This window comes from Podarcis melisellensis (assembly GCF_964234715.1).
Source record: "Podarcis melisellensis genome assembly, chromosome: 13".
NCBI classification, from domain to species: Eukaryota; Metazoa; Chordata; class Lepidosauria; order Squamata; family Lacertidae; genus Podarcis; species Podarcis melisellensis.
Window position 1 is genome coordinate 52,146,278 of NC_138545.1, and position 26,751 is coordinate 52,173,028.

Below are 26,751 nucleotides of genomic sequence, written 5' to 3' on the forward strand. Positions count from 1 at the left end.
ATGGTACTTCAGTTTTGTTTCTAGATTGATAGCATAGTTTTTGAAGGTCGAGGTTCCTGCCCCAAGTGTCCTTCTGTCCCCATAGACAGAGCCATTCCTGTCCACGAGGCAGACGAGGCAGCTGCCTCAGGCGGCCGAGCCCAAGCGGCGTCTCTGCTGGTGAGAGCCTTACTGACATGTGTCCTGGAACTTCCACGTACTAGAATATCATCAGTGATTCAGCCTGTCTGAATCAGCTAAATTTTATAATGAATTCAAGTCTGAGCATCCATAGAGCATTTTAGGGTGTTCAAAGAGCTACACATATATCATCTCAGTGATCCCCCCAAATTACTCTGCCAGGTAGATTAAGTCTATTATACTTCAGACAGAAGAGTAGACAGCAGTAGCTTGCTTAATACCTCTTGGTGAATAAAGGGAGATTTGAACCAGAGCCTTCGCAGTTAATTGCTTACACTTTCATACCCTACATGAAACCATCTCTTGATGAACTCAGAAACAGTCTTATTTTTCTCTGTATAAGACAATGTTTTTTTGAGATCACCCCCAGAAAGCTTAACAACCCCAAAATACTTGTTTCTTAAATTGGGGTTAAAAAAATAGGGGTTGTTTTTATAATGGGGGGGGCGTCTTATACACAGAAAAAATACAGTAATTTCCTACATGGAGTTTCTTCAGGGTACACAGGAAATGCAGATCATTCTATTCTTAGTAGGTTCTCACTAGCTGCCCTATTGTCATACAGTCTGAGCTGAAACACATTTACCAAGATGTAAATTCTTTTGAGTTAAATGAGAGCTACAATTCTAACCATAGCTGCATATGCACATTTTATTCTAAAATCAATGGAGATGGAATACTTGCTTATTCTATGCAGCGCATACACAGTCTAGATCTATTGCATGTTTTTTGCCCCTGGAAAGACTGGTTTCATTGAGAAGCTGGTTTTTTCCCAAAAATAAAAGCTCGTTGCAGATTGATTCTGCATTACCCTGCAGTGTGTCCATATGGAAACAGATGTAAGTAGCCCCAGGAATAGGAGGTGTATCCATACCTGCCCTATGAAGTGTCACTACTGCCTTATTCAAGGGATGTTGGTGGGGCTGTGGTCTAAACCACTGAGCGTCTTGGGCTTGCTGATCAGAAGGTCGGCAGCTCAAATCCCCACGACGGAGTAAGCTCCCGTTGATCTGTCCCAGCTTCCTGCCAACCTAGCAGTTCGAAAGCACACCAGCGCAAGTAGATAAATAGGTAGCACTCCGGCTGAAAGGTAAATGGTGTTTCCATGTGCCCTGGCACTCGTCACAGTGTCCTGTTGTGCCAGAAGCAGTTTAGTCATGCTGGCCACATGACCCGGAAAGCTGTCTGTCGACAAACGGCAGCTCCCTTGGCCTGAAAGCGAGATGAGCGCCGCAACCCCAGTCACCTTTGACTGGACTTGACTGTCCAAGGGTCCTTTACCTTTAACCTATTCAAAGGTAACCTAACCAAGGGTCTCAAGTATCCTTGCATCTATCCTTGCAGACAGCAGAGTCTAATCTGGATTGAAAGCAGCATGTTGTAGGGGAGCATGAATTGGAAAAAAACTACATCAGTGTTCTACAAAAGGTGTGCACATAGCCCATATCTGCTCAGAAATAAGTCTTGCTGAAATCCTAAATGGGGTTATGATTGCAGCATTAAGATTATGCTTCTGAATTCTTCCCCCACCCATGACCTTTTCTGCACTGCAACCCTCTAATCTGTGCTTTTAATAACTGTCTGGCCCTGACAGGCAGAGATTTCGGAAGTGCAGACTTTCCCCTCACGGTGCTGGAGATGTGTCTGACCAACTTGTCTGCTGTGTAGTTTTTAAGAACAGGAGTTCCACTTCCATATGAGCCTTGAACTCAAATGAACTCCTGCTGGGGAGGATGAGATTGGCCAATATACTTTCCTGACTACTTGTTGGTCATGGTGTGTCATATAAACACTATAGGAAATAGTAGCAGTATGCTTTTAGTCTGTAAAATTTTCAACGCCATTTTTGTCTCTTCTTTGAAAATGCTTCTCAGTTTCATTTGAGTCAACACCCAAAATTAATCCAGGAATCTGTTTTCAATGTCGGAAGTCAGTCCCGGCACATAACATGAAGGAGAGGCTTGTTTTCCCCCCATGAAGTAACCATACCATTCCCGGCAACTGTGGGATTGAGAAGGCCTGCCAAGGAGATTCCACTGCTGCTTGTTTTACTGGAAATGTTTAAAATATGTCTGTTTCCATATTAGAGAGCAATTCAGATGCTTGGATGAGTCCCTGTTATTGCATATTGCAGATGTTGACAGAGTGGTAGGGGAGTGTATTCTACCATCTATTTGTCCATGTGTTGCCCATTTTGGCTACTAGTATCTAACCAAGAAGGAGTACCGGTAACAAGCTGGGTTTGGGAAGTGGTGAAGGCCACTGTCGTCTCCGTTGGGAGGTGGCAGACTCTTCTTCCTTGAAGGCTTTTAAGCAGAAGTTGGATGGACCTCTATCATGTATCCTTTAACTTAGATTCCTGCATTGTACGGGGCCGGACTGAAATCTCCCTAGCCCATCAGAGATCATCGACCAGCGCGATCAAGGCAGTTTGAGTCCCATGATGGGGCCTGAATCCTGATTGGAAGGGATAATATTTTATTCTCTTGTTCATTATACTGTTTTAAATGTGCATTTTATATTTGACTTCCTTTAGTAATGTTGTCTTCTGAAATGTTAAATATAATATTTTAGTTTCCTGTTAATTATGTTGCTTTGAATGTATACTTTATATTTTGATGTGTTGTAAACTGCTTTGATATTTTTTCTTTAAAATATAACTGGTAAAAAAATTACTGTTGTTGTTGTTGAAACACTCCAAAACTTATTTGACATAGTTTTTAAGTTTATAGCTCTGAAGATAAGATAGTGAACTGCAGCACCCCATAACATAGCTACCAGGGAGCTGAAAAGCATTCTCCCAATGCTACTCTCTGGACACTGTCCCAAAGGTAGGATCAGAACTCCTGTATTACAGTGCTCCCAGTTTCCAGAGCTGGTAGGGGTAAATGTTATCTGAAGAGAGATCAAGATGCAAAAGAAAGATCACATTCCCTCCGTCCCTCTCTCTGTAAAGGTTATCCATTAGGGCAGCCAAGGCTGACTTAGTCCCATGGCCAGGCCTGAACCCAGACTGTTATGAATCAAAATTGTATGTGTGTATTGGGGGGTATTGTTTCTGTTTGTTATTTTGGTATGCATTTTTGTGGTTTTACATTGTAAACCACCCTGTAATCTTCAGATGAAGGGTGATATAGAAAATTTATTATTATTATTATTATTATTATTATTATTATTATTATTAATAATCCAACAATGTTTGCTGCTGCCCACTCTTCACCACCTGCCCCTCAAAGGGGGTATTTGCGACTGGTCAATAGTTGTAGTCTAAGAGGTCTAGAGCAGGTTTCTTTAGGAGCAGCCGTACCACTGCTTCTACACATTAACAGCCCCTATACATTATTTGTGGCCAGGATGTTGTTTTATGCATCAAAATGTACATATTACTATGCTCTACAAGTTTTGTTAGGACATGTAGTAACTCTGTTATGCAGGGGGTTGGACTAAATGACCCCTGGGGTCCTTTCCAAGTCAACAATTCTATGCTTCTGTGCTCAAAGCCATATGAGGCACTGGCCCTGCTTCCTGGACTTCTTCCATATCAACAAACCATAGCTGGCAGCAGCTCCTCAACTCATAGACTCTTGATGCAGACAGTCTACATCACTGAGTGGTGGAGCCAGTTAGCAGTGTGACCAACACCAGGATATACACACTTCATTCAATTCACATATGAAGAGGGCTAAAATCTTTTCTCATTATATACAAGACTGTGAAATGATCTGGTATTAAACACGATTGTGGAATAATTTGGTATTATTTTTGTCCGCTTTTCTTTCTCAAATATTCCTTAACCAATATGATGAAGATATTTATACAGGGAAAAACAAGTACTCAGCCCAGACAGTGGGAAATATGCTTTTATATTAATTAAAATGGAAAAATAGAACTGGATTTCACATTTTTACATCATATAAAAACAACATTGGTTACAATGATAAGGACTCTGGAAGAAAACAGCTTTTGACTTACAGCTAGCTATTAAATAACTGATTTGATGGCAAACGAGTCATAGAGATCACTAAAGAGTAGAGCTACTACTAGCTTATGTTTCAAAACAGTAATTATTGCCTGCCGTTAATAGTGTTACATTATGACAATTTTAAGTGCATAGCTTCGTATACAATATACTGTGAGACCATATAGAACCAAAATGTTTACAGCATGATTGGAATACTGTTTTTTGTGAGGGTCATCATGTAGTTCATTAACAATTCCTAAAAGCTACAATTTAGTTCCAACGGAAAACTGAAAAAATGAAGGGGAAGAGGTGAGGAGAGGAAAAGCAGCAAGTCTGCATTTCGCTTAACATGGAATAATGATCCAATATCTATCTGAAAGAAAACATGACACCTGCCTGTCGTTGCTTTTGACAATTCCTGTAGCAATAGGAAGGCAACTTTCTCCAAACTGAAATGAGAGATGTAAACGCATTATGCTGCCTTTCAATCAAATTAGCTACAGACAGTTTTGCCAGTACTATACACAGTAACGGTTGGGATCCCACGTGATTCCACAGACACTTCATGTTTTTCTGTTTTCTCTTTCCAAACTCTAGTTCTTTGTATTGCATTGGATGCCTCTCCTGAAGTTCTTCCAGGCTTTGGGAGAGGCGCTTTGAATGGTGCAAGGTTCCAAACAGAAGCTTTCTACGTGCCCTTTTGGGAATCAGCTATTTAGCACTATTATAATGACCTTTCAGCACAGTTCAGGGGTTTTTTCAAGACCACAGTAGCACCAAAATATGCATCAAATTACATTTCCATAGGGGTGAAATTCATATTCCTTGTGCTGCCCTCATGCAACGATGGGGGAGGGAGAGATGGCTTAATCCAAGGTCAGTTACATTCAAACTTGTTTCCTACCCAAAGGAAGATGTTAGGCAAACTGCTTTGTAGGGTTCCAGTCTTCCAAACCATGGCCTTCTGTGTGCCAAGTTTCTTAGAACTATGCAGTTTGTTCCATAAAAGAGGGGCGTGAACGCGTGCTTCTCAAACAGCTGTTTCCTAAGATGTGTAGCAACCTACTTTTGAAACTGAGAGGGATGTTTGAGAATCAGTTTTCAGCCTAGTATTGTGGTAGGCAGCCTAGGGCAGATGGAACGTGAAGCTAATGAGACAGTGATGTTCAATGGCTTTTTACCCAGCAGAAAGGTTTATGGAACCTTAACATCTGCAATAGTAATTCTGCCCCTTCCGTACTAGAGACAATTGTTCTAGCCACACTGGAACAACATACAATGGTCACTCTTGTTTGCATACTATACCTGGTATCTCCAACCAAACTTTTCTGTAACTGCCCCAAGCAGGCTTATAATAGGGACCAGTCCCATATTGCCCAGGCACTTCTGTGTGGTTGTTCAGCCCAGCTGACCTACACAGTTTCTGCATGGGTTGAAATGTTTCAGAAGAATGAATTTCACCATCTTGGAATATGATTCTGCACTGAGGTATGCTTTCTTTGGTTAGGTTTTTCTTTTCTTTTTTTAAAAAAGTATGCAATTACAGTACAATATTTACATAATTTAAAAATTATATGTCAGTGGCAACATTTCTTTAATAAACTTTAAATTTATACTGGGAGTGGGAAGGGGACTTAATTCCTTCATATGTCTGAGACATAACTGTTTTCAATGCAAAGAGTGATGAACCTGTTGCTACAGCTATATGCCTTTTGATCCAATAACTTCCCAGACTTCAAGGGTGAGGCTTGTCCCATGACGGCCAGATCCGCTGTCCTCCAGGCTTCGCAGTAGTTGCTAATGAGTCGTATTCCATTTGAACTTGAACCATGCCAGACAACTTTCTGAGGCCTGAAGTTAGAGGAATGCTTTAGTAATATTTCTTGGAAAAATAATTCCATGTGTATGGCTAGTTCCACGTTTGACATAAATTAACTTAATTTTATTCAGTAAAGTGCAGGGGACATGGCGGGTGAGCAAAAGAGTTCACTTTCCCTTCTGTTTTTACTGTTCACCTTAGGCCTAGTTTTTGCACTTTGCTCAGATGCATAGTTTTGGCCCTGAAGAAGGAAGTTATTAATTCTCCCCTGGCTGCTCCTAGAGTTCAGGGGAATTTTAAATATGTCCAGAAGCATACTTGCAGAGTGATCTTGTTAAAACATTGGGCTAATATTTCACATAACACATGGTAACACCCGAAACTGTGTAAATGACTGTGAACTTACCAAGCTGGATCTGTCATGACATCCCTACCATCAAAGGAGTATATTGGAATCCGGGGGTCAAACTGTCCCCCATTGCCAGAGAATATTGACTCCCAGTTACTGAACAATGTTTCTCCCTACAGGAAAGAAAGGAAGCCAGCTTTCAGAAGTGAAATTGCCCCTGCCCTGACCAAGTTGTTTCCTCCTCAGATGTTTCACATCCGTCTTGCCTGCCTCTGTTTTTTAACTCTTTGAAATTCTACCACCATGCAGGGTACAGAGAGACCAAAGAGTTGCCAGATCACCACCTGAAAAACACTCCTGTTTCCTTAACAGCCCACAGCTATGGAGGAAAAACCAGGTATTCAGTTCCCTTGGTGTGTGGTGACAGTGGCTCAGCTGTGAAAATGCTCTGTACAAGCAGATATTCTTCCTTCATTAATGAATGAATGGGCGCAACCAAAGGTGGAGGAAAGTGGTGCTAAATGGGCATAGTTAAAGTAAAAATTGGGCTACAAGTCTAGGATCAGCAGGATGGTTTTTTCTGCTTACACCAGATCTATCAGTGTATTTACAGTGCATGGCACATTCTCATAGGGACGAGTTTTATAAAGCAAAGCAGACAAAATAAAATCTTACCTTAAGATTAACTATGGGCGCATGATACCGGTCAGCTTTCCTGACCACCGTCAAGAGATCTTGCAGATGGGAAGACAAGAAAGCTCTGTATGTTGAGAGCAAACCAGCAGCCCGAGCTTGTTGAAAGCACTGGTAGTCAGCTCGCATGTCACCAGAAAACGGGGTGTTCAAGGCCACCAGATGAAGCTGCGGAATAAAGGATGGAGGAGCTTGGGGTTGTAGTGGTAATTAAGCCCCTAGCAGTGATTAGTTATGGCTGTGCTGCATTAATGTCACAGCAGGGCACGTCAGGTGGATTGTATTGACCATTTCACTGTATGTTTTTATATTCTTTGCCAACCTCTTTGAGGCTTTACTTATAGTTAAAAGGTATACAAATTAAAATTAAAATCATGTGGAAGTGAACTTTTAAGAGGAATTGACCTTCCTGCAGCCAAGCCAGAAAGCCACAGGCCAACTAGAGACTGCACCCATGCGCCACAGCAACGTTTCGTAGGATGTACCATGGGAAGAGAAATGGGGCAAACACACCCTTTATCTACAAACGCAGCTAAACCACCCAAAACAGCACAAAACAAGCCTCCTACTTACACTTGGCCTTCGACCATCAGTATTTGAAGCTGGGATTGGTGCTGGAAGGGGTTGAAATCCCTATTAGTTTAACACAGAACAAAATAAAGCATTAAAACGAGAGAAAACAAGGGTGGAGGCAGACGTAAGGTTTTAAGAGCACTCAGTGTGAGTTAATGAGCCATAACCTGAGCTTGGCTTTGCAGCTCTTATGACAGACATATATATTAGTTAAGTAAATCCCAACCCTCAGGAACCCAACTAGTTCCTCCTCTTGTGTAATAGGAAGGTGTCTTGTTGATTTTATTTATTTATTAAATAAATCACTAACGTTTAAAAATGAAACACAAAACTGTTGGTAGATATGCCAGCCAAAATATGCTCACCATAACTGGGTTTTTCATATTCAAACTCAAATGTTCTAGAACCTGTAAACTGCTCTGTGACGTTTGGATGAAATATAAATTTAATAAATAGGAATAATAAACCTGAATAACTAATTTCCCTCCAGAAAAATATTTGTTTATGGAGCAGCGGAACAGCTATCAGACTGCTCCATAAGCTCTTAGAATGTTACACCTGTCTTCAGTCCTAATGATACTTCTATCCAGTAGTTGTCAACAATCATCGGAACTAGTGTAATTGCAAATTATGGACAAATACATAGACATATGTACACATGATTTGCCCAACAACTACCATCATTACTTCTTCACAGGGGATAGAAGGTAAGTGAAATGTTTCATAAACTCCTCATTCAGCTGACTATCATATTACATATTACCACGAACAAGGAGAGACTGGAGCTCTTAGAGGTCCCGTACTCATGTCTCATTACATGTGGTCTCTGTCAGCATTTGATACAGCACTTCTCAATCAGAAAGGTGTTTTAATACTTACTGGACTTGAAATTGCTGGAGGTGGAGGGCTGTCAGCAGGAATAGGAATCAGTTCACCAAGCTGGAGTGAAACATAAAACGAAATTGAAAGAAGGACAGAAGCAGTGATGAACTTTAAATGAAAGAAATATTTTTCCCACTCAGGGGGTAATCTCAGTTCTGAAACATTCCTTTCAAAAAACAAAGCAGGTGACAAATCTTGAACAGAAGATGAGTTGCCTATCCCCAAACCAACTGTTACCTGCAATTTCTTCCATCCTCCTTGAGTACGAATAAACACCTCACTGGTTTCGCTGAGGTAGATCAATGTTCCTTCGGACACCAAGTGGACCTTTTGTAGCATAGTGTCAACATTTCTAAACCTTGTGACCTGTCAAGATAAAAGCATTAATTGCTCAAATAAAAGCAATAGCCTATGAGAATGTACTTTTTATCTGGACAAGAAATGACCAAGAGTTCATGAAAGGATTTTTTTTTTAAAGAAAGCAGAACCCAAGAGTTATGAATAATTAGTCACAGAGGCTATTTGTAACAGCAGAGGCAGTAGCTCAGTGAAGAAGTGCTTGCTCTACGTGTATAAGGTTGCAGCGTCAATCATACCTCCAGTTTCTGTAAATGGTGTCAGAGACCAGCACTGTGAAAATCCCTGGAGAGCGAGTGCAAGTCAGAAAAGTCTATCATCTATCATCTATCTATCTATCATCTATCTATCTATCTATCTATCTATCTATCTATCTATCTATCTATCTATGGGAAACAATAATCTTTCTCAGTCTCCTAGACCTAGCCTGCTGCTGTTGAATGACATGAGCTGTGCTTGTGTTTATGATACAATACGATACGATAATCTTTATTGTCATTGTCCCAGACAGAACAATGAAACTGAAGGAAAAGAAAATCTACATAAGACATTCAAAACCAACAAGCATGCTATCCCAGCTATCCCAACCTGGTTAGCCCCCTAAAAACTCTGATACCCCATTTTAAAAATACAATACACTCCCATAGAGACTCCTTAAAGGTAAAGGGACCCCTGACCATTAGGTCCAGTCGTGACTGACTCTGGGGTTGCAGCACTCATCTCGCTTTATTGGCCGAGGGAGCCAGCATACAGCTTCCGGGTCATGTGGCCAGCATGACTAAGCCGCTTCTGGCAAACCAGAGCAGCGCATGGAAATGCCGTTTACCTTCCCGCCGGAGCGGTACCTATTTATCTACTTGCACTTTGACATGCTTTTGAACTGCTAGGTTGGCAGGAGCAGGGACCGAGCATTGGGAACTCACCCCGTCCTAGGCTCTGTGGTTTAACCCACAGCGCCACCCGTGTCCTTGCACTGCATTTAAAACCAAAATTGCATTTGGATATAAACTGTTTCTCAGGCAGCTAGTCCTAGTCTTTATAACCCTGTACCTTCTTCCAGAAGGCAGAAGCTGAAAGAGATCATTTCCGGGGTGCACACTATCCTGTGCTATCTCTGCAGCTTTCTTACGGCACCTGGAAGCGTAGATTTGATCCAAGGTGGGAAGAGTGCACCCAATTATTCTCTCCACAGTCTTTACAACCCTGGACAGCATTGTTTTTTCCCTGACCGTGCAGCTCCCAAACCACACACACAGACATAAGTTAATACACTCTCAACAGTACAATGGTATCAACACAGGTCCTTTGAGAGATTGTTTTTCCGGAGGATTCTCTGAAAATATTTGTGTGTGTTTACGTACACACCATGCTACTGGAACACAAAGGGAAGGAAGAATAGGGGCAAAGTAGTAGAGCACCTCCTTTGCATGTGTAAGCTCCTAGGTTCAAGCTCTAGTTAAAAGGAAATATGTAGGCCTGCTTGAGAACTGCTGGCAATATTGGGAGAATCAACAGTCTGCCCCAGGAATATGGCAGCATCATATATTCATATACAATGATATGTCTCCTTTGTCCTCTTCCTAGCTTTTGAAACAAGGTTAGAGAATATATTAAAGCACCGTCACAAGGCTGTGGATGTGTTACAGCTACACTAAAATCAAAGGTCACCCTTAAAGATTGCAAGTGATGGGACTGAACTGACAACAAGAATAATGCTGTCCTTCAGCTTAGCTTAGTTTTTGTTTTATCTGTAATGCTGGAAGTTCGCAGCCTTTCCAAATGAAGAGGGGAATGTTTGGCAGGAAGAATAAAAAGTAGCTACCCTGGATTTTAAAGATCAAAATACTTTAACCTTACTGTTGTAAGGTTAACCAACAGAAATACATTTCTTTTTACTGTTTAGTTCATGACACATACATGAACATAAGGCATGAACAGCCTTAGGCTTGAGGGTATTTTAAAGAAAAGTTCTAAATCCAGTTCATAAAATCACACAAGCAGCAAAGCAGGAGGTTGATTAAAATATAAGTTTTTATAATAGTTCATGTAATAGTTCATGAAAAAAACCAAGATCTGTTTATTATGAAGGCTAAGAATTAATATTTACACAATTCATGCAGATTTCTTTTGAACGAACAACTGGCATATTTTATTGTATCTGCATATATTTCTTGGAAACTGAAATCTGTGACCATCACGGAGGAAATGCAACATTAATTATCACAAGATACTGCAGTTTAATAGAACAGAAAAATTATTATTTACCGAATGAGTCAGGGAATATTTGCTCTTACAAGAACATATCTTAAAGTTATTTTTTAAAGGGCCAATGGGACTTCAAAACTGCCTACATTATACATCTATTCTCACTGGAGAGTGATATGAATATCTGAGCCTTTTATACCTGAAGGAGAACGATTATGCTCATTTATGTTATGGAGCTCAGCCTCCCCTGAAAATACCAACCCAGTTTAGAGGAATTCAGATCGACAGTTTCCTTAGGAAGAAACCCCAGACTCAATATTAATTGGTTAATATAATAAATTTCTATCTATCTTTTCATAATTCTCTGAAGGTGGGCAAAAACTTCTGCAAAATCACAGAAACAGTTTACTGAGCAATCATCTGAATTATATGTGCAGCAGCAAATAAACTCAAGAACCAGCACATCAATCAAGGTGTTCAAAGTCATTAACGGAGGCAAATAATATCTGACTGTGGAGGAATTTCAAAGATGTGGACCACGACCAAAAACACCTGGTTTCTGGTACCTCCTAATCTAACAGATCACAATGGTGGGCCAAAGAGCAGGACCTTTGAAGATCTTCTTGAAACCTGACAGGTTTTTATGCTGTTGAATAAAATATTAAATCATCTACTTTGTCATTTCTTGAAAAATAGGATGTTTCACTCCTTGTAGATATTTGAATCATATGCTTCTTTAAAGAACAAAAAGTCACCCAACTTATATGTTCCTTTGATTCTTCTTAGATGGAAAATTACGTATTTCCAGATCAGATGTTTAGCAGTCCCAATGTGATTGAGGAAGCATACAGGGCAGCCTGTGAACTTGCAACATGGAAGGACTGGTTGTATGAACTGGCAGAACCTCAGTACACACAGCTGCCACAACCTGCATGATTGCAGCATGTATTTCTTGAACCATTACATTAGCAGAGATTGCAATTGAAATGTATAAGCCGCTCTTCACTGACAGTGCTTCATGCAACAATGTTGTTGTGTAATCACTGTTGGCGTAATATGAACAATGAGTCGTGTCTTGAGGAGCATATCCCTCATGTCTGTGTGTCAGGTGCACTGGGCTAGCATAGCAACAGCAGCAGGGTCGAGTGTAGGACTTACTGAATCATTCACTCTCCCATTGGTTCAGGAAATGTGCCCACATGTAGAGATGGGTCTCTCTCTCCCCCCACCTTTGGTAAGTAAGATTGTCTTCCATTAATATGGTCTTAACAGTCTGTCCATAAGTGGAGGTCAGTTGTGGATCCACACATCTTTCCACAGTGGGGACATAGGTTTCCGGGTGGGAATTTGATCACAGTGAGGGTTTGCCAAATGTGCCTTCCTCTTAGCTTGTTTCTCCTTTTTGCCCTGAGCTTGTGCTTCTTCAAAGTCCACAACACCTTTGGTAAAGGCTGTTCTCCAATTGGAGTGCTCGCAGGCCAGTGTTCCCCAGTTATCAATGCCTATACTACATTTTTAAAGATTTGCCTTGAGAACATCTTTAAACCTTTTTTGTTTAAAGAGAGATGGGTATAATACTCTCTAGGGCATTGCTTTCATTATGGTTCTGTCCTGTACTGTTTGCTGCCAAAGTCTGACTCTGAATCTGTGAGAATTAGGGGTAGAGATTGGGTTTTACATTGCAGCATTAGCTAGCATGGGGATAGTGTTAGTGAATCTCTCTGTAATACAGTGGCGTAGCGTGGGTTGTCAGCACCCGGGGCAAGGCAAGTAATTTGCGCCCCCTAACCCGTGGATTTGCGCCCCCTAACCCGTGGATTTGCGCCCCCTAACCCGTGGATTTGCGCCCCCTAACCCTAACCCCCCGATGTTGTGCCCGGTGTGGCCGGCCCCCCCTGCACCCCCCACACTACGCCACTGCTGTAATATGTATCTTTACTTCAAAGACCTTTATAGAGCAGGTAGCAGCATAGCTGCCAATGCTTCCCTTTTTCAAAGATAAATTCCCTTATTCTGAATAGGATTCCTCGCAAGAAAAGGAAAAAGTTGACAGCTATGGGTAGTAGTGATTAGTAGTATTGCGTTGGGAGACAATAAACACTTTGTTACTTTGAACCGTGCAGGGGAGGAGTTTTTCCCTTAATTGGGGACTCTGAATGAAGATGTTCTGCTGTGAGCAGGAAATCTCTGAAGACTCCTCTGCTGATACATCACATGCGTTGAGGTGTGGTGAACTACAGACTGACTTCCACAAATCACCAACAATCCCTGCTGAGTTGCAAGCCTACTATCAACCCCGTGTGTCCTTGCAGATTATCATGTTGGGACCACCAAGCAACTGAAGAGGCTCATACCCACGGTCAGTCTAACTTGTTTTTGTCTGAATTAATATTTCTATTGCACTGAAAGTTTTAGGAAGCTCTTAAAGAGGCAGATACAGGTTCTTACCAAGTTCCTGGTCCCAGGTAGTCCAGGTTCTCCAGGAGGTCCTGGTGGGCCTGGAACAGCTGCTGCTTAAATAAAAGAAAACCATGGTTTATATTATTATCTCCTTTAAAGACACTGACTATATTACTGCCTGTCTGGAAGATGCCGGCGGCAGCAGTACCTACAAGTTAACACCGCCTACAAGTTAAGAGTTATTGGTTTACAACATACAAGCCCTTTGCGTTGCCTCGAATATTTTCATCAGGAGATTTTAGCTCTAGGCCTGGTCCAGGTTGCTTTGGATTAAGCTATAAAACAGGTGGTGGTGGTCAGTGATTGGAGTTTTGGCATCAGCAGTCTCTGGGAAAGAACAGATATGAACTGACAAATAGAGCCAGACTAGACGTTTGGTGAAACACCTTGGTTTTTAGAACTTAGTTCTTTAAAAAGCGGTGGAGGAAGGTGCAATTTGGAAATGAATTCCACCCTTTGCCCGCCTTCTGCTTCTCCCTTGTACTCTTTTCCTTTGGCCCAACTGTGGCTGGCAGGGCTGAACTTTGGATGGGAGTGCAGAGACAAAGCTGCAGATGTGAAGAAGGGTTAAGCTTCCCTCAAATGTCTGTTGCGTCTCAGCTCCAAATCGTTCCATTCTGCCATTTTGCAAAGACATTCAGGAGAGTCCTAGGTTCCCAGAGTTTGAGCTCTCTAGTTTGGCCTTTATTCAGCAGGAATACAACAAATGAAATGAGTAGGATGGAGAAAATGGCTCTAAAGTAATAAAGAAGCGATGAGCAGACTTCCAATTCACAACACCACCAACCTACTTAATCTAATTCTGATTAGTAGCAGCATTCCAAGGTTTCAGGGACAAATCTTTACCAGCCCCATTCCTCAAGTTTGTTGAATCTATTTCTATCATTTATGAGTTCACATTTCTGAATATGAGAGCATAAGTTACAGCAAAGCTAGTACCTGAAAATATACTGTTGGTTAATCCCCCTTTGCCAAACTTTTTGGAAATAATAATAATACCCCACCCATCAGAGTGGGTTGCCCCAGCCACTCTGGGCAGCTTCCAACATATAGAAAAACATAATAAAACATTACACATTTAAAAAGCTTCCCTATACAGGGCTGCCTTCAGATGTCTGCTAAAGGTTATATAGTTACTCATCTCCTTGACATCTGATGGGAGGGTGTTCCACAGGATGGGTGCCACTACCAAGAAGGCCCTCCGCCTGATTCCCTGTAGCTTCACTCTTTTCTGTGAGGGAACTGCCACAAGGCCCTTGGTACTGGACCTTTGTGTCCGGGCTGGACGATGGAGCTGGAGACGCTTCTTCAGGCATACAGGGCAGAGGCCATTTAGAGCTTGAAAGGTCAGCACCAACACTTTGAATTGTGCTTGAAAACATACTGGGAGCCAGTGTAGTTCTTTTAGGACTGGCCTTATGTGGTCCCGGCGGCTGCTCCCAGTCCCCAGTCTAACTGCCACATTCTGGATTAGTTGTAGTTTCTCAGTCACCTTCAAAGGTAGCCCCATGTAGAGTGCAAGAGGAATCCTCTAAGGCTTGTATTGGTTTCCAAATTTATATTTTATGCAATATGGCAATGTCAGTGGAACATTCAGGCTGCAATCCTGTACCCATTTACATAGGAATAAGCCCTATTGAACTCGATGGGACTTACTGCTGAATAGACTTGGTTAAGACTGCACTATAAGTAGGACATTTTTTAATCAAACATGCTTTAAGGTATAATTTCATTTATTTATTAACTGATATATAGTATGCCACCTTTGAAGTTACCTTCTCAAGGCAATGTATTTATTCACAATAATAAAACATAAATATATAAAACATCCAGTTAAAAAATGTAGTGCCCTCTAAAAACTGAGCAACAGCTATTACTACACAGTGGTAAATAATGAAGCAATTAATAAAAGCATATACTGCAACACATCTAAGTAAAGGATAAGATCACTGGTGCCTCAATTTTGAATTTTATTTTTCTTCTCCTCCTTTCCCCTTGTGTGTTGTATATTTGTTTATTTATTTATTAGAATGCAAGCCTGAGGATGAGGGACACAGGTGGCGCTGTGGGTTAAACCACTGAGCCAATGATCTTATAATAAATAAAATAATAAATAATAATAATAAAATCTTGTTCGATGCAAGCCTTGATGATTTTTAAAGGTCTTTAATTTTTTAAGAATATGTGTTTAGTTTGAACTTTAGGTAGAAATTCCATATTGACAAAGGATGAACTATGCATCACCCAGGAAAATAGGCTTTTGCCTATAAAAGCTCAAATTGCAATTTATCACTCTTTAAGTGCTGCAACAATCCTGGAATAAACAGCTACCTATGTACTCCAGGGCTTGGGTATGCCCAGTGGGATTTTAAAAATAACCTATTTTTTCCTCTGACAAACCTTTCCGGAGAATAACACAAAATGCCCTCTCAGCTGCAAAACCATAGAGCCTATGGCAGGTAAAGAAGGAGAGAGATGTTTTAAAAATGCAGATCAAATTTCCAGAGTCCACTTAAGTACATAGAACTAGCTGTATCATTCTTGGATCCAGGCCCTTTTCCCCCTCCACAATTGAATGCAGAGGTAAAATATGCATAAGCAAAGAAAGCTGTCTGCTTGGGAGGCAAATATTTATGTCAATTCATGTGCATGTCCACACAGGTGCACCAGGCAGAAAGGAGACATCCATGTGACTTACCTGAGCCATATAATGATGGAGGCCCTGGTGGGCCAGGAGGTCCTGGTGGGCCAGGAGGTCCAACTGGTCCAAACCCCGGAGGGCCAGGTAGTCCAGGTACCCCAGGGGGGCCTCTTGGCCCAACCACTGTGTCTCCTTTTGGTCCCTAGTAAAGAAAACACTTCAGTAAAACCAATCTCCTCAAGGGATTATTACAGTAAATGCTGCAGCTGCAACAGCCTGAGGAATAGCGCTGACACCTGCAGTAGGCACCTATGTCCATAAAAGTTGGAACATTTTGAGGGCTTTTATGTGTCAAACCTCATTCTATAGCATTACAGAAATACGTTCCATCACATCCATCTGGAGTCTGAAGTCGTGCAGCCCATGCAAAGTTTCACCATTTTAATGACAACTACGCCAGAGTGGCACTGTGGTCTAAACCACTGAGCCTCTTGGGCTTGCCAATTGGAAGGTCAGAGGTTCAAATCCCCGCGATGGGGTGCGCTCCCATTGTTCGGTCCCAGCTCCTGCCAACCTAGCAGTTCGAAAGCACGTCAAAGTGCAAGTAGATAAATAGGTACCACTCTGGCGGGAAGGTAAACGGTTTTGCCAGAAACGGCTTAGTCATGCTGGCTACATGACCCGGAAAAACTGTCTGCAGACAAACGCTGGCTCCCTTGGCCAGTAAAGCAAAATGAGCACCATAACCCCAGAGTTGTTCGCAGCTGGACGTAACTGTCAGGGGTCCATTACCTTTACCTTTTACGCCAGAGTTGCAAAAATAAGATTTTATGGAGGGTGGCATCTTATTCATTATCACTGAAGAGGATACCAATTTGCACGTGTTGATTTGTATGGGTAGATGCAGATTTAGAAATAATTATTATCATTTAAATATCTATGAATGTGATACCTCTCACCATAGTGCGGAAGACTGTGAGCAAGCTCAGGGCCTGCCCATACTTCCACTTGTCCCGTGCCTAGGAAGCACAGATCCAAGGGGTTTGTCCCCTGGCCCTGCTCCTTTCCCAGGGAAAACCCACTCTTAGAACTAAGTCAGAGCAAACAGTAATCTGGGGAAAACCTGACCCAAATTGCCATTTGCTCCGATTGGGTGCTAAAGAGCTGTAAGCAGCAGGACAAGATTGTCAGGGAACTGCCATCGGAGCCAGAAGCGGAGGGAAGGCTCCAGAGCGATGCCGGAGAGGGTCCCAGTAGGGAGAGAGGCAGCCCATCTGCTGGGGAAGGAAATCAGCGTAACACCAGGGGTAAAGGGAGGCAGATGGGGGAATCAGAGAGGAGGCTCCAGGACTCTTCCCCGGAGACCAGCGGGGAGAGCACAGGTCCTCCGCTGCCCACACCCTCCCTGCGCAGAAGACTTCCAGAGTAGGAGGAGACTTGGCGTCAAAGAACTTCCTTGCTGGAAGAAGTTCAAGAAACGCCCACTGACGGATTCTGCCAGCGACTGAAACAGCCACGAACAGTTTCCAGACAGAAAGGGTTCAACCAGGTAACCATGCCAGGAGTGGTGGCAACTTACGCATGAGCAACCCCTATAACCATTACAAAGATGATTAGCCGTCAGCCTGCTGTCCAGGTGCTAAATGTCAATGGCAAATTTAAATTCTCTTCAGAGGACATCTTCTGGTAGCAGACAGTCCTCTGTAAAGTAGGACACATGGCCATCCTTCTCATAAGTAGGGCAGATACAGAGCTTATGTTTCGTTAAACTAGGTAAACCCTACACTGAGAGGCAGTGGAATTATGTGCTACTTGCTCTCAGTACAATTTACATTTGCTGTAATGTCTAAATGATGTGCACAAACATAGATTCTTGTGCACCTATTTCTGGTAAAGTTCCTTATCACTCAGAATTAAAAGTTGCTGGGGGGGGGGGCGCAGGGGGTAATGAGCATCAGGCATGTAAGATTCCACATACATAGGGTGGTTTCCAACTGGGTTTTACTCAGAATAGGCAAATTGAAATGATTTACCTAAGTTAGTCATGTCTATTAATCTCAGTGGGACTACTCTGAGTTGAATAATAGCCACACAAGGAATGTGGGCTGTAAGGCAAATACATGTAATTCTGGGATGGGTCAGATAGTCCCATTTTTTAAAAAAATACATTAATAAATAAATGACGGGACCTTTTATTATACAGAAGGAGGCCTTACCACTGGTCCTGGTCTTCCTGGGAGTCCTGGAGGTCCTGACATAAAAAAGCCTCCATTTGGTTCTCCTTTTTCTCCTTTAAGGCCAACTTCTCCATTGACTCCTTTCTCACCCTAAAAAGAGAAGGCAAACAAAGTAACGTCACAGCAATACTATGTGACCTAACATTTGTACAAACCTAAGGGATTACTTTATTGATTTGATACAAAGCTTGAGTGTGCTTTGCAGTATATTTTTGTATGGGCTGATATAAAGGAAGGAAGCAATGGCCAGTTGTACTGTAGATCTAGAACTCTGAAAGCTTGCTCATGTACCAAAACATTATGGTCACATTCCCACCATATATTTAAAGCATATTTCCTTCTCCCTTTAGATAATACCTGTTCAACCATGTATGTGTAAATAAGGGAAAGGGAAAGGGAAAGGGAAAGGGAAAGGGAAAGGGAAAGGGAAAGGGAAAGGGAAAGGGAAAGGGAAAGGAAGGAAGGAAGGAAGGAAGGAAGGAAGGAAGGAAGGAAGGAAGGAAGGAAGGAAGGAAGGAAGAAAGAAAGAAAGAAAGAAAGAAAGAAAGAAAGAAAGAAAGAAAGAAAGAAAGAAAGAAAGAAAGAGACATTTTATTGGGATATTGTTATATAAAATATGTATAGGGAGGGACACTGTGTACTTTAAAGATCTTAAATTGTAGCTCTTATTGTTTTTGTTTGTTATTACAGTAGGGTATTTTTGTGTTTTTATATTGTAAACCTTCCTGTGATCTTTGGAGGAAGGGTGGTATAGAAATTTAATAAATAATAATAAACTGTAATTAATAAAACAGTATTATGGACAGCAAGTACTACTTGCACTTTGGCGTGCTTTCGAACTGCTAGGTTGGCAGGAGCAGGGACCAAGCAACAGGAGCTCACTCTGTCATGGGGATTTGAACCGCTGACCTTCTCATCAGCAAGCCCTAGGCTCTGTGGCTTAGACCACAGCGCCACCCGCGTCCCATAAGTGTGGCTAGGTATACACATTTTCATTCTATGAATGACAGAGGTCTGGGCCTTTGGAATCCATTTGAAGATTTAGATTAAGATTCAGGCTCAAGACAACGCATATAGGAGCATCTTATTTAATCCTCACAATGACCCTGTTTAGGTTGAGTTACAGATAGGTAGCCGTGTTGGTCTGCCATAGTCAAAACAAAAAAAATTCCTTCCAGTAGCACCTTAAAGACCAACTAAGTCAGTTCTTGGTATGAGCTTTTGTGTGTTTTGTGTGTTTCCTGTTTAGGTTGGTTAGCCCAAGAGTCAATACTGTACAACCTATAAGTGAGTGGGGATTTGAATGTAGATATTGCCTACCCAAATCCACTGCTCTACACCACATCTGAAAAGGAATGCAAAAATGTGGAATCTATGTCTGTTAAATCATCTGAGAAGCAATGGTGTGTTTGGGCAAGAGGACTACAAATGAAGAAGAGTTAGAGAAGCAATCTCTGTACCTTGGCAGAGACATCTCACAGCAAACACCATCAATGGCAAGGTGCATATAATGTTATCGGTACCAAGGTAGGCCGGCAAGGAGCTCCACACATCTACAGCATTTGAATAAGTGCTAGCCAGGCTATACCTTCTCTTCAAATCCTTCCACTGATATGTCACTGTTTCTGCCAAGGGGAAGGTGCAGGCTGTCACGGCACTGCATAGTCTCTGAGAGAAACAGGTACCCTCTTTGGACTGGACAGGGGAAACTCTATGAAAAACACGGCCAGCATGCATGTAGCAACTATTATGCTGAAAATTTACAAATAATTGCCTCTAAAAATCAGACACTGTGCTGGTACTTTATTAAGGAAGAATTCAGCTGTCAATGGGAAAGAATTACCTTCATGATGTTTAACTGGCTAAAATAAGTTGATGGCAGAGGAGGACCTGGAAAGTAAAGGAAATAATTTTATGGATTTTCTGTTTCTGTTAAGTCCACACAGATCTATGAAGCAGAGTGAGGCAGCAGCCTCAGGTGGTGGGGTCCAAGGGGCAGCCCCCACTTCCAGACAAGCGCTTGTGGCTGTAGCTTCCAGGTTCTGGGAAGATCTCACAAGAGTCCTGCGAGATCTTGCCACTGCTGCACCCTCCCCTGCCACTGCCAGAGAAGCAAGGAGAAGTAGCCGTGTGAAAGTGCACCCCACTCTTCCCACCAATATGTAGCAGATCCAACTGCTCTGGCTACCAATTGCGGCGGATCCCACCTATGTATACTCTAAATATAACCACCACGTGTTATCGTATGCTTTTTGTGTGAAGGTAAACTTAGGCAGAAGTTGAACAAATAAGAAAAGATTTATTTTGCAGAACAAAGCTGATAAAAGAAAGGATGTGTCAGAGATAATGTTCTTTCAGGAAACAGTCAACCTATTCATAATTATACTAAATTTAGTTTAAACTAAACAGGGCAGTAAACACACAGCTTCTTTTAAATGTCAGTTGCTTAATTCATTTATAACTCCTCAGTTAGGTGTTACTGGTTTCTAGGCTAGGTGGTAAATGTTCAGCTTATTTCCAGTTATTTCACTTCAGTTCCTTAGCCTAGTTGCTGCATAGGTATTACAGGTTAATACTTTGGTTCTTAAAGAAGGTGGTACTTTCTGTCAGTTACCCAACCTTCTATCAAAGACACCCCTGAGGTACTTTGAATAGTATTACAGACACAGGTGATCCTCACATCCACTAGCAGAGGAAGAGGGGGGTGGGGGAAGCGCCATCCTGGCGGGGTGCCATCGTGGCTGCCCCCTGCCTGCACTGGGCACTGTGCCCCCACAGACGGCACACCACACCCTCCAGGACACACCCCACGCCCCCAGGACATGCACTACTCATCCCCCCACCTGCTCTCCACCCCCTGGTGCAGGAGCATGAAGCTCCGCCACTGCCCACACCCCTTTTAACTGGTCTGGTAATCTTCTCTTTCTAGAAGATGTCTCCCCTCCTGACTGGGATGAGACCCAAGTAGACGGTATCCTCACAGCTCCTACTTCTCCTGCTCAAACTCAGCCCTTAAGTTAACTCCTGTCTGAATGTTCTCACAAGACACTAAACATTATCTTCCAATCTAAGCTCAGTCTCCTTCTTTCTCTAGCTGCAGCTATTTTCCTCCAGCTCTCTCTTAAAAATATCTGAACCCACTGTCAGAAACGGCTCCTTTTATTCTCCCTTCCAAAGTGCTGGCTCCACCCCTCTTTGACCAGCAGTCTTGGTAGCCAATCAGAGAGAGGCTCCAGCCTTCTAGTGGAATTCAGAGGCCCTGCATCCCCAGACTCTGGTCTGGCTCAGCTGTCCGTCACACAGTGGCTTCTGAGCTCCAGTGAGATCTTGATGGACCTTGGAAGCTGCAGGGCTTGGGAGAAGAGGGGCAGCTGGTATATGATAGTTCTCTTTCTCCTTTCCACTCACTTCTGATTTCTTACACTGAGATCTAACTCCTTCCCCTGGAGACTAAAGCCATAGTAGTAATCCCAAATCCTCAAGGAAAGAGTTAAACAGCAGCAACCTTGACAAACAACCAGCATAATTCCCTGTTTCATATCATTCAGATGTTCTGAGGGTTTTCTTTTTCATAAATCAAGATATTGTTTATTGTTAAAGACAACTAGCAACCATAGTCAGATGTGGTGAAAATTGTCTCTATAGAAACTAGCCTCAACAGACCCTTTTCTATTTCCTCCTGTTAACTTCTCCACTCCAAGACTTGCTTATGATGTGACAAGAATCCTTGAAAACCTGTCCTGTCCCTCAAGAATGTGTGACTTTTCCATACCAGAAAGAAAGTCAAGGTCATGGAAGATGGTGATAAATTGTCTAAATGAGAATTCAACTATGCAGAAAGTGATCCAGATTACCTAGAAACACTGAAATTTACTATTCATATTAAGCAGAACTGGGTTGTGTGTGTGTGTTGTGTGTGTGTGTGTGTGTGTGTGTGTGTGTAAGTGTGTAAAATGCATTGTTACAGGTATTTTACATCCACCTCTGCACATTCCCATAGTTGACAATGATGTTTAGAACTAATCCTTCTTTAGTTCCAATTTTTTAAAAAAAGCTTAGGATTTATGAAAAGGAAGTATCTCTGGTTTGTTGAAGGTAACATGGCGAAATACTTGAATTCTGTATTCTCCATTCCCCTGGCTCTTCTCTCTCTCCATGTTTGCTTGGTTATTTTAAAGAAAACTGTATAAAACTAAATCAAAAGCAGTAATGAAAAACATTTAGTCTTCCCAGTTTTATGGATACGGTGTGGATTTCCTTCTCATGCATCATCACCTTTAAAAGCAAACACATGCACACACACGTTAAATTCCCTAATCATCTTGGGGCATAATTAATCTCAGTGGAGAGGGAAATTGCAATCAGAAGTTTCAGGTTTGACTGAAGTTGTTTGTGTTTTTATAGAAGGAAAAATGGAAAATAAAACGTGTTACTTTACTTTGTCTGCCTTGCCAGCTTCTTGGGGATTCCGACTGACCCTGGAATCATTGATTTGTTTTTGTTCTTATTATGTATTTTGCATTTTTTTAATATTGTAATTTTATGTTGTGAACCACCCTGTGATCTATGGATGAAGGGTGGTATATAATAATAATAATAATAATAATAATAATAATAATAATAATAATAATAATAATAATATAATACCTGGTGGCCCTGGTGCGCCTCTGTCTCCTTTTTCACCTTTGATGACTGGTGGACCACTTACACTCCAGGAACCTGCTTCTAGAAAATATTTACATGGGGGGGGGGGCAGGTCAGAAATGCACAGCAGGTGGCATCCGCAGTATGAGAAACAGAAAGCAGACTTCCACAAAGTTTGGCTTGCTATCCAGATTTTAACTCTCCAGTATTTCTAGAGTGACATCCTTAAAATGCAGCACCCTGTTCCCTTCCAAGGCTGGCCCAAATCAGAAGGAAGTGAAGAGGGTAGCCTGCTACAAAGTACAGTGGTACCTCCAGTTATGAATGGGATCTGTTCCGGAGGCCCGGCCACATCCCAAAAACTTCATAATGGGAGGCGCTCTTCTGTGCATGCGCGCAGCGTGATTGAGCGCTTCGAAGTTTACCTCTCCAGAGGGATATGTAAGCATAGGTACAACTGCATAACTGCTGCAAATGTCTCTCGCGTCTCCCTACTTCCCTACTCCTCCCCGTCTTTCTTGAATTGTATGCTGTCTTTCCTCCTCCGACTGCAGAGAGAAGTGTCCTCCACAGATATAGGAAGCAATATATATATATATGTGAATATTTATACCCCACCTACCAACCAAAGTTATTGAGGCAGCTTACAATATATTTAAAACACAATAAATTAGTGCCCCCACATGCTGGCAGGGTCTAAGAGGTCCATGCCAGTTATTTCAACCACTGGCTAAGCACTCATGAGCACTTTTGCCTTGCAGGATCACAGCCCAGGTGCATGGAGCAAAACAGACTGTCAGAAACACACACTTCCATCATCCTTCTGAAGCCAGTTTCATGTGCAAGCACCTAGTCCACACTAAGCTCAAGAACGATTGTGAGAACAGCAGGTCTTCCTCTGAGATAACTGAGCCATCTTAAACCCCATGAGAATAAGCTCAGGGGAAAAGCCACAGTAATACTGATTGCAGAAGGGCACAAAGTGATTGTTTGAAGTCATTTTCGAAGGGCAGTCAATCAAAGTACTCAGGCTTGATCCCTGCATTCATGAGCCCTTCACTTTCTGACCTTGGCTTTCTTGTTCACCACACTATAATGCAGTGTCCTAATTTACATGAAGTTTTGATGCATGGAGGTTTAGGAAACTGGAACACTGTTGTTAGTATGGGATTGGGACCATGTCATATGAACTTCATTGTGATTCAGATTGTTAGCTGAAGTCGTTGGCTTTGGAGTCACTAACCAGCGCTGAAATCTTCTGAAGTGGTGATGGATGAATGGATATCTTCCTCATTTCCAATCCTTCCCTAGAAAAAATCATGCCTCTGGGACCTGATCAAAATCCATTTTCAACTAGACTCAAGCCAGGATGGTCTGGAATCTGGTCTTAAATGGATTCATGGGATGAGGAGAAAGAGACCTCTCTAATCCATCACCCACCACCATCCCACTCCATTTTGGACTTTGAAAATAACCCTATCATTGCATCACTAAAACTTACAACTAGGCCCCATTACCAACAAACTTACCATCGGCCACTTTTGGGTTTCCAGGGTGAGGGGTGTCTGCCTGCACAGATAGAGAGCAAATATATTCAAAATGCAAATAACGTAAGTGCCTTACAGATTTCTCTGTGCTGCATCTTTGACGAAACTCCTAGTCCTAGCACACAAGCACAGCTCACACTGTTAGCAGCAGCCTTGCTTTATGTAAAAGGTATTGGAATATCAAAGCACTAATGCCTGAACATCAGCTGGTCAGGGTCTGTTTAGTGTCCGGTTCTTTGACATGTAGCATATATTCTTGCCATTCCAAGAAAATTCTACATGCCAGGTTAGAACATGAGTTGCCAGCCTTTTTGTGATCATGGTATTTCCTCTGCCAGCTTTTTTGAGTCAGTGGGCACTTCTGGAATTCTGAGAAAGTGCAGTGGGTACCGGTCACAAACTAGCTTCTGTGGGGACATGGTAAAACACATAAATGAGCAGGAAAAGAGACAGGATCACAAAACGGTGCAGACATACTCCATGTGAATGGAAAAAAAGGGAACTACATCAGCCACCACCACACTTGTTGAGAGAGGTAAGTTTGTTGCCCTTTTCTTGATTCATATTGGAAGAGAGGGTGCATCTCTTCCAATATGATATGCCCAGTGAAATATGGGCAATGTAGGAGAGGCTGAGGCAGTGCAAACAGCACCTGAGCAGGATGAGCAAAGAGTCGCTTGTGAATTGTGGATTTCTGAAGGGATATTTACTGAGATCTGTTGCGGGTACCAAAGGAGGTGGAGGCTGACATTGTTGGCAACCCAATGATGTTAGAGAAGTCCAGTTGAGCCACTATGATTACTCTGGGAACTGGGATCAGAATGTGGATTTTAAAACAAGAGACTGTGTCTGCACTTCTATTGCTAATTATATCAAATTGATAGATGCTTCTCTTCAAAACACACCACCTGGCATACTTTCCCCAATGGTGCTAGTTTCCCAATATGAACCACCTTGGAAGATGCTATTGGCCTCAAAGGGGGAAAGATATAGGGCAGGTACCATATGGCTCCCTGAAATCCATCTTTAACTGGAGATTTCAGGGACAGAAGCAGGACATTCCATTTTCTTACAGCTCTTTCCTGAGATGTGACTAAGCCCCACGGCACCTACAGCAAATGATATCAACAGAACTTTGATGGGCAACATAATACAGATGAGGCAGCGCATGGATTTGTTTTGCTGTACCGGGTTGCATATGTTAACATTAATGTTTCCTTTTGACAGAGTGTTTTTAAACAGACAAGTATTTAAAAGTAAAAGTAAATTATATTTTAAAATGAAGTTTGACAACAGACAACTAAAACACAAAGTATCTCCTAAATCACTGTCCTTACTCCACTGCTTTCAAGGACAATGTGCTGCCAAGACAGTGGTAAGCAACCTTTTTGGCTGTCAGGTCTGCTTACGGTGGTGGGTTGGTGGCTACACAGTCACATACATGAGCACCTACATGTACTCTTCCAGCTCTCACTCACATGCACACTTTAAACATTCCCACTTCACTCCCAGTGAAGGCACACATGTAATCTGTATGTCCTTGATGCAGCTAAGATCATCGTCTGCAGCAGCCTGGGCTACATGGGGAGTACTGTACTGAGAACGCAGCTTAAACCTTAAAAAGGTTTGTTGCCATGCTGCTATTCTCTTCTTCCCCTGCCCTGCCCCCAAGGGCTCCTAGGAAAAGGTAAAGGGACCCCTGACCATTAGGTCCAGTTGTGCCTGACTCTGGGGTTGCGGCGCTCATCTCGCTTTATTGGCCGAGGGAGCTGGCGTACAGCTTCCAGGTCATGTGGCCAGCATGACTAAGCCGCTTCTGGAGAACCAGAGCAGCACACAGAAATGCCATTTACCTTCCTGCTGGAGCGGTACCTATTTATCTACTTGCACTTTGATGTGCTTTCGAACTGCTAGGTTGGCAGGAGCAGGGACCGAGCAACGGGAGCTCACCCCATTGCAGGGATTCAAACCGCCGACTTCTGATCAGCAAGTCCTAGGCTCTGTGGTTTAACCCACAGCGCCACCCACGTCCCCCAAGGGCTCCTGCTGCAGCCTAAATCACAGCACAGAAACAGGAGTCCTTTCCCCACTGTGCAGCTGATGGGGGAATCAACAGGGGAAAGGGGATGGGGCTTCCTGGGGGCTTCACAGGCCACACCTAGAGTGCCCAAGGGTGACTTGGAGGCTGCCAACCTGTGTTTTG

At 42.5% G+C, this 26,751-nt stretch overlaps 1 protein-coding gene across 1 annotated transcript in view; it reads right to left on the bottom strand.

Moving 5' to 3' along the window:
- Positions 1-4,022: 4,022 nt before the first annotated feature.
- Positions 4,023-26,751, bottom strand: part of COL15A1 (collagen type XV alpha 1 chain) — a 124,466-nt gene continuing 101,737 nt past the window's right edge. Inside the window, exons 32-43 of the mRNA XM_081883813.1 lie at positions 24,531-24,570; positions 23,005-23,082; positions 20,201-20,247; positions 18,337-18,447; positions 16,178-16,322; positions 13,468-13,532; positions 8,695-8,823; positions 8,455-8,514; positions 7,576-7,635; positions 6,985-7,170; positions 6,367-6,482; positions 4,023-5,992 (exon numbers count right to left, since the gene is read on the bottom strand). Of these exons, the coding sequence (XP_081739939.1) occupies positions 5,785-5,992; positions 6,367-6,482; positions 6,985-7,170; positions 7,576-7,635; positions 8,455-8,514; positions 8,695-8,823; positions 13,468-13,532; positions 16,178-16,322; positions 18,337-18,447; positions 20,201-20,247; positions 23,005-23,082; positions 24,531-24,570 (1,245 nt within the window). The 3' untranslated portion in view covers positions 4,023-5,784. The remainder of the gene's footprint in view (positions 5,993-6,366; positions 6,483-6,984; positions 7,171-7,575; positions 7,636-8,454; positions 8,515-8,694; positions 8,824-13,467; positions 13,533-16,177; positions 16,323-18,336; positions 18,448-20,200; positions 20,248-23,004; positions 23,083-24,530; positions 24,571-26,751) is intronic.